The sequence below is a fragment of the Mercurialis annua genome, linkage group LG6 (assembly GCF_937616625.2).
Source record: "Mercurialis annua linkage group LG6, ddMerAnnu1.2, whole genome shotgun sequence".
NCBI classification, from domain to species: Eukaryota; Viridiplantae; Streptophyta; class Magnoliopsida; order Malpighiales; family Euphorbiaceae; genus Mercurialis; species Mercurialis annua.
Genome location: NC_065575.1, coordinates 40,183,138 through 40,197,386, shown reverse-complemented (window position 1 = coordinate 40,197,386; position 14,249 = coordinate 40,183,138). Strand labels below are relative to the sequence as shown.

The 14,249-nt window shown below is 31.7% G+C and overlaps 2 protein-coding genes across 8 annotated transcripts; both read right to left on the bottom strand.

Annotated features, from left to right (window-relative positions):
* Positions 1-1,044: 1,044 nt before the first annotated feature.
* Positions 1,045-2,371, bottom strand: LOC126654007 (phytochrome A-associated F-box protein). Its single transcript, XM_050348038.2, has one exon. It carries the CDS (start codon positions 2,201-2,203, stop codon positions 1,232-1,234), a length of 972 nt encoding a protein of 323 aa, XP_050203995.1. The 5' UTR covers positions 2,204-2,371; the 3' UTR covers positions 1,045-1,231.
* Positions 2,372-3,479: 1,108 nt separating this feature from the next.
* On the bottom strand, positions 3,480-9,138 carry LOC126686587 (serine/arginine-rich splicing factor SR34B). Of its 7 annotated transcripts, XR_008791027.1 has the most exons (15): positions 9,020-9,138; positions 8,769-8,860; positions 8,132-8,197; positions 7,970-8,044; positions 7,739-7,883; positions 7,585-7,631; positions 6,598-6,655; positions 6,389-6,438; positions 6,246-6,302; positions 5,983-6,116; positions 5,810-5,905; positions 4,956-5,024; positions 4,774-4,865; positions 4,367-4,400; positions 3,921-3,946 (listed from the first exon to the last, which is right to left on the bottom strand). XR_008791027.1 is itself a non-coding variant. In XM_050380710.2 (14 exons), exons 2-14 carry the CDS (start codon positions 8,853-8,855, stop codon positions 3,717-3,719), a joined length of 969 nt encoding a protein of 322 aa, XP_050236667.1. In that variant the 5' UTR covers positions 8,856-8,860; positions 9,020-9,136; the 3' UTR covers positions 3,480-3,716. The 7 variants fall into 7 exon arrangements, 2 of the variants coding, with proteins under 2 accessions (XP_050236667.1, XP_050236669.1); XM_050380710.2 differs by lacking the exons at positions 4,774-4,865; positions 4,956-5,024 and adding an exon at positions 3,480-3,720 and having other exon boundaries at positions 3,831-3,946; positions 9,020-9,136; XR_007643974.2 differs by having other exon boundaries at positions 4,367-4,481; positions 4,774-5,024.
* Between the last annotated feature and the right edge of the window lie 5,111 nt (positions 9,139-14,249).

The following is a 14,249-nucleotide window of genomic DNA, read 5'->3' as shown; positions in this document are numbered from 1 at the left end:
GCTCGAACAAGAGTTCATGAACGAGCTCATTTGAAAACTTGATTAAGTCTTCACAAACTGCCTCATATTTAAAATTAATTTATATAAATATCTTGTATATAATTTTAAAATTGTATAGGTTTAACAAAACTGCGTAGTTTTACGATAAGAAACTAACGTATTTTTATCCTCACGAATTTTATATGTTTTAACTGTTAAATGAACAAGCTCGCAAACGAGCTTGATTGGTACTTATCGAGCTTGTTCATTTAGCAGTTAAGAACACCAGCTGAACATGAACACTATAAAAAATTTAAAATCGAACATGAACACCCGTTCAAAGCTCGAATGACATTAATCAAACATCAATACTTTATTTGCTAAACGAGTTGACGTGAACACTCAAAAGTTCGGTTTGGTTTATTTACAGCCCTAAATTAATAAAACGAGAATAGCTTGAGCATGAATGTGTGCTTTAGTGTAGTTTTAGTGAGAAGAACAACAATTCAGATTTAAACTACTTGTGAACAAACCGGAGGAGACAAAATCATAATCTGGAACTATGATCTTCCAAATTTTGTCTTTTTAAAAGTAAGCTGTTGTAATTGTAATGCAAAAACCTGTCATAATTGCAAATTTCATCTTCTTACAAACTAGATCAAAAACCATAGAGGCAGTTGAAGAAACAAAAAAGACAGAACCACAAACTTGGAAGATTGTTTTACATATTACAGCACAATTTCAAGACAAAATATCCAAGCTATCTCAACTCTTCCAAGCAAATAAACAAAGTTTCAATACTAGTCCAATACTGGCCAAATAATCTGAAATCTATTTGACATATTCCATAAGAAGGGTCTTAATCTACCAGCAAATAAGCTAAAATAACCATTCAACCCAATAGGTGCAAAATCATGTTGCACTTCTTCTGTGGACTACCTCATTGAACAATTGCACCACCCGTAATGGAAGTTTCAAGTTAGATAAGAATGCTATCCTCACACTCAACCTTTAATGTTGTTGCTTCATCAATTGCAAAGAACAATCCAAACCATAAACACAGAGTTAAAAACTGTATCATAGATTCATAGATAACAATAGGAAACCACTCAAGTGTACAATATCAAATCTGTTATAGTTACAACAGAAACAATGATTTTTCATAGAAAAAACTAACAGAAACAGAATCACGTTTACGAACTCAAATAAACAGAAAGCACTCCAAATCATAAACACCCATGGAAAAACACCATCAAGTATACAACGGCAAATCAGTCCAAGCACCAGAGACATGCCCGTTCTCACAAACATAAGCACGAACAACAGGCTCCCCATCGTCATGATACCCAAAAACCCTCCTCAAACAAAACGCAGAGTGCAAATCCCACGTCTGTTTACACCCACAAAAAGCACACTTCAAATCAATCTTACTCCTATTCCCATCATTAATCGTTCTCCAAACCCTAGACCTCTTAAAATTCTTAAAAATCCCCCTAAACAACTTATAATTCCGCTTCTCCTCGTTATGAACACAACCAGGCCAATCACAAATGTACAAACAATCCCCTCGAAATCGGCTGGCTAACAGCTTATTCCCTTGCTCTCTACTTAAATTCCACACCCCAGACGCTAAATGTGCCCTCAAAGACCTAGAAATTTTCTTCCTCTTACAAATAGAGAAACTACCGCTACCTTTAATAACCGTTTTCTCGATACTAGTATCAACCGTTTTACCTGCATCAGCGGTCACATTCGGAAACTGTGATTCGGAGGTATCATAAACGGTGTCGTAATACAGATCATCGTACAGCGACCAAGAGCAGCCGCTGTTATCTTCGGAAGCATTGTTAGAATCAACGGCGGTGATTGAGGCAGCCGGCGTTGATTTATGAGATGTTTTGCGGTAGTTATCATCGGGGCCGAGTTCGCGTTCGAGGCCGAAATCGGAGTGCTCGAGGAGAACGCCGGAGTGGAGGAGGCCAGGGCAGCAAACGGAGAGCTTGTGGAGGGAAGCCCAGCCGCCGGGGATGGTGGTATCGGAGGCGGAGAGGAGATCGTTGATGACGGCGGGAATGGTTTTGTTGCATTTGTCTTTCCAGCAGATGTTACGGACGAGAGAGGAGAATTTGGTGCAGACGCAGGCTAGACGGGCCCAATTGCGGGGGTCATCTTCTAGCTTGAAGAAGATGCTGAGTACGACGTCGTCTGAGAGCTTTGAAAACATGGTGGTTGAGTTGGTGAAAGAGAAGAGAAGGTTTTAGATTTTTATAAGAAAAAAGAAATGAGAGAAGGGAAAAGGGAATTAAAGAGAAATAAAAGAGCCGGTGAGAATTATTAGTTTGAATGTCATTTATGCATTTCTAACGCCGACAATTGTTAGATATCAATAATTGACGTCGTAAGAGCAATCTACTATTATCAAATTTAGGAGTTCTGGATAATTAGATGACATCCACATGTTAAAAAAAGAGACTTCTTTTTATGGTTCTTAGGCTCTTTTTAAGTTTATTTTAGTATTTTATTCATTTGTTATCGTTGAATGTCATTTTCATTTAATAGTTAAATTAATAAATTATAAAATTTAAAAGAAAAATTGAATAGTTTTATCTCTAGATTAACTAAGAATACTCAACAATATAACAACCAATGAACTATATATAAAAGTTGAATAGCGAACTGCTAGTTCCATCCCTAATTATATAAAAAAAATACACTTTGTATAAATAAGTTCAAGACTCTAATGATCTAATTTATTAATTGACTTGAAAATAGAAAATAATATTCAAGTTAACTAATCAAAATAGCTGAAAAATGAGTAACTTTATCCGAGTCACAAATTCAAAGACCAAAATAATTATATATTCTATTAAGAATATAATTTCTAAAATTTAAATAATACTACTTGATTATATTTAACACTCCCAATAATTCATAAAATTCAAACAAACTACTTGTTAATATTAAAATTAATACAAATTATTATTATTATTATTATTATTATTGTTATTGACTTGAACGGATGAATAACCAAAGATTGCACGCATATGGACAATGAAATTGTATAAGAAAAAAGGGTGAAGTTATTAGAGGAAGATCGATCAGAATTAAGTAGCGAAACCATAGCCACCCACATAAACTCAGCTCCAGCACCAGCAAGATGGCCGACACATGGGTTCGAATCCATATGCCCCTATCACCTTTGCCCCCACCATAATGACTGGTGGAAATTTCACCTTGCGTCCTCGCAATTACAAGTTGAGAGAGGCCACCAAAGTCTAAATCTATTATACTGCTCCAAGAGATTTTCTTTACTTTTTTCAATAAACGCCCATCTCTCAAAATACAGATTCATATCATCCACAAAAGTATCCAATAACAACAATGCACCTTTTTCTGATGGACCCATGAACATCCATCTAGGTTCAAAATGATTTTAAGCCATACCAAGTCCTTGACTAGTATGCTTTATCCAAGTCCTATAATTTTCAACACTTCTAAAATAACATCAATCCATTTCTATTATAGCCACTTACTTAAATCCATCAACACAAATATGAAGTTTAAAACACAGAATCCACATCAATCCTACAGGTGTAGCAAGCCACATGAATCCCAACAGTGAAGGGGAAAATAAATGTTCATCACTACTTAAGTGCCATTTAACAATTTATCATAGCCACTCTAGGCCGCATGATCATACAAGTGCTTCAAAACTCGCATAGATCGGCCACTACATCTCACCTGTCAAACAATTTTGAAATTTATCAGTACTGGTATGGCAATCGTAAAATTAACAGTGATATAACAAAATAAAAACTAATTAATAAACTGATTGTGCACAAGAATGAGACCGGGGGGATGCGCTCTTGCTCTTGCTCTTGCTCCTGCTTCTGCTTCTGCTCCTGCTACCACTCGGGCTCCGGCTGACACTTCGTTTCTTAGGACTTTTACTCACTCGTTTCGGCCGCTAGAGAGAACATTAATGCATGTTATCATAAAAGTTATTAAGCGGCACAACACAGGTAACTCATCTCCAATGTCCAAAACCTTAAGCCTTCAGTAGCAAAAAGAGGACCGCGTAATCCCAGGAAGGCCATTACAAAGTAATACAGCATTGGAAGTTTTACAGTCAAACCAATAAAAGAAAGAAATAACCAGAGCATAGGATATAGACATCCCCCAAAACCAAACAAGAGTATATTCCATTATCCACATGAATGAATATCAAATTAAGTTATTTATACTCTAGGCCTCCAATTTTTTTAATTAGCCTAATTTCATTGTCAAGCCAATGGCATGGCAATAACAGAACATTAACCAAGATCCAGAAGATCACAGGTACCTTGGCATTTAATTTTATCTATATTTGAATGAGAAATATACTTACAGATGGAAGCGGAGATCTTGATCTTGAACGCGATCTGCAAAAGTTCCAGAAATAACCCAAATTTAAAATCCACACGTTCCTTTATAACAACTCGCATCCAAGAGCCTTGATGCCTCTTCCACGTCAGAGTTACCAAATTCGAGAAAAAAATAAAAGAGCCATAAATCTTTAGCAATATGAGACAAAACGAAATGTAAATATCAGGTCCAGTTAAAAAATTCCCACCCAATCAAAGCACCTAATTGAACCAAAAAAAATCTTAACTAAGCAATCATGCGATTTTTTAAGTGCGCATTGGACAGGAATAAGCGTCCTCTATTGTACCCCAAATTCCAGTGCATCCAGCTAGCAGGTCCTATTAGCTTGGAAACTGTTGGAGTAGAAAATGAAAATGACATAGTTTCTACCGCTTATTGGAGGTGACTTCCAGATCCATTAGCAGTTAGTTTGCTGATATCCAGCTTTACTATTGCATTCCATAATCTCCTTTGTTCCCAATCTAGCACTCATGGATATTTATCATACTAAATACATCAGACAGGATATGCCATCATGGTTTCCAAAGCTGCTCATTTGAAAAACAGCATACCTCCACAACCAAAAAAGATGCAGGAACTGAACCAAATCCCATCAAGATCCTAATCCAATTCCCAGTTCACTGCATGTATCAAACAAGGCAATTTTCATACAATAAAAAGAAAGAAAGATAATTTGTTTGACAGTCCGAAACTTGTGTTTTTTTTCAATCACCCCATCCACTAACAAACAAACACTACAAATCAAGTCAAGTATCAGGGAAAAATATTCAAACTCAACGCAAGTCATCACTATAAAAGACAACAAAATTACCATCCTCACACCAATTTTTCAAAAAGTTAAATCTGCAAACCTCCCATACATCGACGAGAGAACTGGAGCAAACATACAAATGTCAAGAACTAAAAAATGAAGGTAAAAACAGATATGTGCACATCTTGAAGGGCAAGTCTAAATAGTTAAACTCACTTAACGCAATATATAGCATAACCTTCACAGTTCAGTAGTTGTCTACTTATTTATGAAACCTCAAACGGCTTATTCTCCAGCATATGATGTGTTATTCAAGCTCCAACAGCATGCATAAAATATGTATTTTTATTGCAAAGTGAACTATGTCAATCGGGAAAGAAAATTAAAATAGGCTTTTCTATCTCTCTTCTCTCACCTTCCCGCCGCCACACATGAGAGAATACCTAATTCTAAAGCTTTCGCCAAATACTTTTTAACCCAAAAAAAGGTCATTCTAATAAAATGCTGCAGCCTCCAGATATTCCACTAACCAACTAAACATTCACATCTCAACATCCATGAAACCACTGATCATTCTACAACAAAAAAAAGGAAATACACATGCATTATAGTATAGTTAACTGCCAGCAGAATATCCATATCAAATATGCATACCTTGACAATGAACGAGCCTTTGACCCAGACCGTACAGGAGATCTTGATCTTGACTTAGTAGGTGAGCGACGCAAGGATTTAGTTTTAGGAGATTTGCTGCATTGTCCAACAAGGTTGATAAGTGACCAATTTTCATTCCAACCAATAAATACGACATCTAGAGCAATACAAACCTCCTGCTCCTGCTTCGACTAGAACTTCGGCCACGACTACGGCTGCGGCTGCGGCTGACGCTACGGCCTTTTGAACGAGATCGACCACGACTGGGGCTCCTCGATGAGTCCCTCTTGGAATCATATTCCTTCACCTGCAGATTGAATGATAGTTAAAAAAAAAGTAGTGTGTGCAAATATGCAAGTGCATCTGCTTTCATGTACACTGCATAACGTTAGTTGGCAAGTAGACAGAAAGGATGGGATAAAGAGATTGATCATACCCGAACGTACGCCCGAGAAAATGCATTTCGAAACTCAGTGTCATCAAGTTTCTTAATCTGGATACAAAACAATTAAAATAAATGGCCCAATGATTTCACTATAAAACCATTTATTTTGACAAAAAAGAGAGAAGATAGCTTACTGCATGCTTCATGTCTTCAAAGTTTGTGTAATCTACAATGCCTGTGGTGCCTAGAGCCAAAATATTTTGGGCAAAGTATATAAACTATTTGTTCAGAAAATACATGGAAAATATTCTTAGGCTTATATCCTGACAATAAAATTCGAGCAAATTCCCACAGTACGAATGATGAAAAAAGAAGAGAAGACCACAAATTCATTGTCACTTACCACTCCCATCGCGAAACACTTGAGAGAAACAGACATCACCTGCACGGCGCATGTGATCCTGAATAGAGATAAACTAGCATTTAGAATTCAATGAAGTTCAAACATAACTTCAAGCATAGAGGATCAGGAGGGACTTATTGGTGCTTACACATATATAATTATACACACCAATTACATACTAGGGAGTAGGGGTGTGCACAATCCGGTGAAAACCGACTTAACCGACCGAACCAAATCGAAATTTTAATTTGGTTTGATTTAAGGTTAATTTGGTTGGGTTTCGAATTAACCGAACTGACCGAATTAACCAAAGTTCGAAACGGCGTCCTTTTGATTCATGTATACAATACATAATGGCAGTTTTGTAAAATTTTAGAAATTTTAAGTACATTACTAATTTAGTATTAGATGTATACTTAACCCTACCTTGCTTACCTCACTATTACTCTATCTCACAATTCACAGCCGCCATGCTTACCTCTCGTTCTTCTGTCTCAAAATTCTTATTATTTATTCTCTACTCTCCCCTTAATCAGAATCAACCGAGTTATTCTCTTAAATTTTTGAATCAAAAATGCTTGCTGCTCCTTCATCATCACTCTCCATTCTTTTACTCTCTATTCTTTTCTCTAATATTGTAATTATAATTTTAATCAACAAAGTCTCTTAATGTTTGTTTACTTTGAATGATTCTGTCAAATGTGTAGATAACACCTATGCATGATCTAAACTATATGGATTCTTACTTGGTGTAATTTTATTTTTGGAAAGGTGGCTGTCAGGATGAAATCTGGATATACAGTCCACCGAATAACCGACCGAACCAAATATATTATTTCGGTTCAGTTATAATTCGGTTTATAGGTAATTCGGTTTTGGTTTGGTGAATAACCAACCGATGCACACCTGATACCCTACTAGGGAGAGATGAAAATGAGAAAGTAAGGAATCCCGTATTTGCAAAGAAAGAAAAAATAAGTCAGCCACCTTAAGGTCTTGCCATGAAGCCGAAGAGGGCAACCCAGTGACCAGAACTGCATCAGGAAAATTTCAAGTTAAACACGTGGGATAATAATTCTAATTTTTGCCTCATCTAATAAAGTCAAATTTTACAAGAATATGCATCAATTTTACTACATACCTCGATACTCAGAGCGTCTGGACACTCCTCGTCCGCGACCGCCGCCGCCGCCGCCGCCGCCATCACCACCTCGACCACCACCACTACTATGGCTACTGTGACGATCCGAGGAAGAATGCCCACGCCCACCATGTGCAAGCTCCACCTGTATCATATATGAGATAGATGATCCAAACGAGGAGAGCATATTAAAATTAAAAAAATGGACTAAAGCAATTAAATATTACTAACCCGTAGTCTATGCCCATCAAAGTCATAGCCATCACGACCACGAATTGCATCTTCAGCATCTCTAGCCTCTTCAAACTTCAAAAACAAATGAAAAACCTTATAATTAACAACACCGCAGTGCACATAATAAATTGGTAAGAGAAAAAAAGCAGTTTAACTAACCTCAACAAAAGCATAACCAGGGGGTCTTGGTGGGATCTTGAGATCAATGTGGGCTACGGGTCCATACTGCAAATAAAAATTGAAATATAAGAATTGCCAGGAAAAAAAAAACACAACATGCAAACTGCACATGATTTTCATACCTCCTGCATGTTAGCACATATTAACAAAGTTAATGACTGCTTCTAACAACAATGAATTCTAATAAATAGAAACTCATTAGTCTGAAACAGAACCCTAGCTTTTGCTTCCCCATTTCCAATAGACTGATACCAGCTTCACTGTAACTATACACTTGCATAATTAATGCCCTCAGTCTCCTCAAAATTCAATAGAAACTTCTGCTTCAGCTCATTTTGCATTTGCAAAATTGGAGTATATTTGGACAATGTAAAAATCCCCTAGTTGCTAAATTTCAATTCTTAGTCGAGTTCAGGATAGAAAAATGCGCTTTGAAATAAATAAAATAGTTGCTAAATTTCAATTCTTAGTCGAGTTCAGGATAGAAAAATGCGCTTTGAAATAAATAAAATTAAGCAAAATAAATAAGACGGAGATTTTTAAAAACTTCAAAGCCACACGAAAAAAAATTGATAAACGTTGAAATCGATCAAAAATCATAAAATAACAGCAATACCTTGTAGAACAAATCTTCTACTTCTCTCTCGCGAATATCACCAGGAAGATTTCCAACATAAAGAGTCCTGCTAGCACGGCTGCTCATTTTTCCTGAAAACAATACATTCAAAGATTTAACAGCAGAAACAAAATCATATCCCTAATTTTTTGTTTTAATTCCTGGTAAATTAAATTTTAGGTTAAATCGAACAAATCAAACAGCAAACAGAATTTACAATTTCTGGAAACTAGAGGGGAAATCGTCCGTACCTTCGATGAGATAGAGGAAGCTCCGTCACAGTGAAGAATTCGAAGGTTAGGGTTTTGAGATAGAGACACGACCAGAGCAGCGCTATTGGTTAGTAATTATAACGAGGCCAAGATACACTGCTACGCAGTTTACGTTCTTATGTTGTGCGCCCTTAGATCTAAGGTACATCGTACGGCCTCAGATCTATGGGTGATGGACGCACTGACGCAGCTTTTTAATTTAGTATTGGGACCACGTGGCACCTGCAGCTGCTCAGCGTATCGACAGCTCGGATACTTTTAAATATTTGAATAGCAGCTGTTAAATTCTTTTACCCACTCACTGATGATTTACTGCAAATTAATTACAGTTACTGATGATTTAAAGCAATTTTTTCGGTTCCCACAATTTCTTAACATGAAAAAAAATCAAGAATAAGGATGCTCATATAACACAGCGTAATGATTTAGTTGAGTATTTATAGAAGTGATTTGGTAATTCCGAAAATTAGTTGATAATTATATTTTTATTATTATTGTATTTTTTAATTTTTGTGCTATGTTTATTTGTTTTATTATTATTGTATCTTTTTTATAATTTTTGTGTAATGTTTAGTATGTGTATTTAGTAATTTACGAAGTAAAAATATTAATATTTATTTAATTCTATTTAGTAAAATATATTAGTACATGGTAAAAATGTTTCTTTAATATAGTTGGAGAAAAGCTTATTTATAGTTAGAGATTAAATTTGTGTTTGAAAAAAAACTTAATCTATCCCTAAAAGATGAGAAAATTACATCAAATCACCCAAAATCTCAAATCTTTATATTAGTGACCCAGCTTTTTATTTCTTGCAAAAATCTCTCAATTTTTAAAAATTCTTTTCATGTCTACCTTTTACTATTTATCATTCCTATTTTATCCCTACTTGCTCATATGCCTAACTTAACTGCTCATCTATTACCACATTTGTACTTGCTCACTATGCCTATGCGTGCCATGTATGATTACAACGTCAAACATACTATTCTTTTTTTTTTATTTTCCTGAAGAATCAGACCTATTATTTTTATATTGCTACCATTTTTATCTACAACTATTATTTGCTACTCTTGATGTAATATCATAGCAAACTTGTCTAATTAATAGATACTTTAATTTATTTTAAATATAATTTTTTAATTTTATATTATTTTTTGAGAAAAATTTATTTACTATAAAATTAATATGCATGAACAAAATTATATATATATATATATATATATATATATATATATATATATATATATATATATATATATATATATATATATAATATATTAGAGCAAATTAATTTGAAGTCCTTAGGGTATATTATAATTAACAGTTTGATACCTCTTATTTTAAAAGTCTACTTAATAATCTCTCAATTTTAATTCTATTTACTATTAGACCCCTTCATTAATTTTGACATTTACTTTCAAACAATTTGATAACCCACCTTTAATTTTGTGAACGGTTTGGTCCCTCATTTTTAATTTTATTAAACAATTTCGTACCTCACTTTTATATGATTTTGTTATCTCGGTTTTAGTTCCATTAGAAGATTTAGTCCCTCAAATTAACGAAAGGGTCTCTCAGTTAACTGAATTAAAACTGAGTGCTCATTAAGTAGACTTTGAAACACGAGGTACCATACTATTAATTATGATATACCTTATGGACCTCAACGTAATTTGCTCTTTACATTATTTAGTTTGTTAAATTAAAAAGAATAGAGTAGGTGGCTGTTTACATATTGTTATATGCGTCCTTTTCTTTTTTAATACTTTTAGTTTTATTTTGCAAATTTTATAATTTAACTTTTTATTCTTCTAATTATAAAGTATTATTTTCTGTATGCTTTTTTTTACGTGAAAAAGATTGCAATAAAGTGAACAATTAAAAAACTATGAAAATAAAAATAAATTATCTAACAGTTTTATGGTGGTCTGTATAAATTTAATGTTAACTTGACATAAAAGCAATAGAAATTTAGTGTCAACTCAACGTAACTCAAAATTAACTGTTTAAAGTACATAATAAGTTGATTACAGCTTTAAAATTAATTTATTATAATTAAATAGTTTATTGATGATTTAATGATTTTTACTACAAAACTAAAATGACAAATAAACTCATGGTTACCTAAAAATAAATTATCTATATACCAAAAAAAGTAAATTATATAAATTTGTATTGAAATTAGATAGAAAGTAAATTTATAATAAACATAAGTAAATTTAATGTAAACTCAATGTCAACTTAATGTACATTCAAAGTAAAATAATATAAAATTTAATAAATTCAATGTTGACTCAAAGTAAACTAAATGTGAACTCAATATTAACCCAATATCAACTCAATATCAACTTAATGTAAATCCAATATCGACTCAAAATAAATTTATTTTTTATTATATTAATAAAATTTATTTTTTCATAATTTACGCCATCTGAAATAAATTTTTAAAAGATAAAATAGACTAATAGTAAATTGAAAGTAAATTATCAAAAAATAATTGCGATGGTTTGTGTAAGTTTAATGTAAATGATATAATGTAGGCTTAAAGTCAACTTAATGTAAATTCAAACTAAACTAATATAAAATAAATTTTTAATAAATCAATTATAAATTTAAAATTAACTATTCTAATCAAATTAGTTCATTAATAATTAACGCTATCAAAAATAACTCATGAAGTAACAAATGAACTAATAATAAATTGAATGTAAATTATCTAAGTTCTTGTTGAAATGAAAACTAATTTAAATTTAAAGTAATGTGTAAAATCAATATACACTTAATGTGAAAAAAATGTCAACTTAATGTAAACTCAATGTTAATATAATATAAACTTAAAATAAACTAATTTAAACATTATTAAACTCAAAGTAAATCATCTAAATTTTTATTAAAATAAAACTTAATAAATTGTCGACTCAATATAAACCGAATGTGAACTCAATGTAAGCTCAATGTCAACTCAATATCAACCCAATGTAAATTTAATGTAAACTCAATGTAATTTATTAATAATTTAAAAATAAATTTCTAAAGTGACAAATAAACTAATAGTAAATTGAAAGTAAATCATCTAAATTTTTACTGAAATAAAACTTAATAAATTGTTGACTCAAGATAAACCGAATGTGAACTCATTGTAAACTCAATATCAACTCAATATCAACTCAATATAAACTTAATGTAAACTCAATGTAATTTATTAATAATTTAAAAATAAATTTCTAAAGTGACAAATAAACTAATAGTAAATTGAAAGTAAACCATCTAAATTTTTACTGAAATAAAACTTAATAAATTGTCGACTCAATATAAACCGAATGTGAACTCAATGTCAACTCAATATCAACCCAATGTAAATTTAATATAAACTCAATGTAATTTATTAACAATTTAAAAATAAATTTCTAAAGTGACAAATAAACTAATAGTAAACTGAAAATAAACTCAATCTAATCTTTTTAATAATTTATGTGATGGTTGGTGAACCTAATGAAACTTAATGTAAACTTAATTTTAACTAGACGTAAAATAAATATCAACTTAATGTAAACTCAAACTAAACTAATTTACATTAAATTTTTAGTAAAATGATGATAAATTTAAAATTTTATTATTCTAATTAAATTAATTTATTAATAATTTACATTATCAAATTATAAAGTAACAAATAAACTAATGATAATACTATTTGAATTTTTAATGAAATTAATTTGAATGTAAATGTAAATAAACTAAATATAAACTAACCTAAAATAAATACTTAATAGATTGATTATAAATTTAAAATTAATTTATTCTAATTCAATAGTAAACTAAAAAATTAATTTTATATAATTTTACTAAAGTTAAACCAAATTTAAATTTAATATAAACTTGAAAAGGATGAATACAAACAAAATTCAAATCAAAAATAAATTTAATATAAAATGTAAATGAAATGTGAATTTAAAATAAACTAACTTAAAATAAATTATTATTAAATTAATTAAAGAGATCTCGAACTGATATTTTTTTCTTTTAGTAGTTAAATTGAATTTAATAATAAAGATAAATTAAAAATTAATTATTGATTCATTTAAAAATAGTTAAATATTTTCATAATCAATAATAAGTGAAAAGAAAAATTGAAGATTAATTTAATATGAATTTTAAATGTTAAATAGTAGTGATAAACAATATGAGAGACTATAACAGTATATTAAAATACTTTGCTAGGGATAAGTGCATTGTAATAAAATTAGATAAAAATGGATTATGTGGCCACGTGCAATACAGGGCCAAAGAATATACATAGCTACACAAGCATGCTACATGCATGCGTCAAGTGGCATAAATTCAGCTACATATACACACGTGTTTTAATATAGAAGGGCAAACTTGTCTTATGTTATATTAAGATCAATTTATTTTGGGTTATGAGAGATTTATAAAAACTTTCTTATTTTTTTGAGTGATTACTGCAAAAAAGAAAAAGCTGAGGTAAAAACATTAGACTATAGCACTTTTGAGTGATTTGTGTAAATTACCCCTAAAAGATAGAGTGGGTTGGAGATGGCCCAGAAGGCCTATTTGACTCGAATGAAATTAGAATTTTAACTCCCGACAGAGACCTATCTAGCTTAAGAAAATAGTTTGGTGTGAGAAAGTCAAAAGTGCGATTTCATATCAGAAGCCCTTAAACACCTCATGTACTAAAAAAGATCAACCCGGTACCGCCTAAACTCTTACATGACTATGAGAGTTAAATTATTTAAATTTAGTTATTATAATTAATTAGTAGTAGTACAATATTCTCTTATTTTAAATCAATTAACTCCAAATTATAAAAACGAACGCATTCACAAGCCGCAATTATCCTTTTTAGGAACTAATTGATTTATAAATATTGTGCTTAATCGATTTAAATAGCCAAATGTAAGTTAATTGACTCTGACACACTAATTTAAGGACTCACGATGACCCTTTGTTCTTACTTCTCACTTTAGTTTCATAAAACCTAAAGAACTTGATTTATAGAATCTATATAAGCTGAATTTGATTTATACAGTTGAAATTTATAAATCATGATATATAGATGATCCTGCAGACAATCTTATTCCTATATTGATACAACCCAACCCGAAATTAAAATTGAACAAAAGTTGACCAGCCTCTAAAGGTGCTGATAAACAGTAATATCAAACATAATTGAAAGCCTGCAATA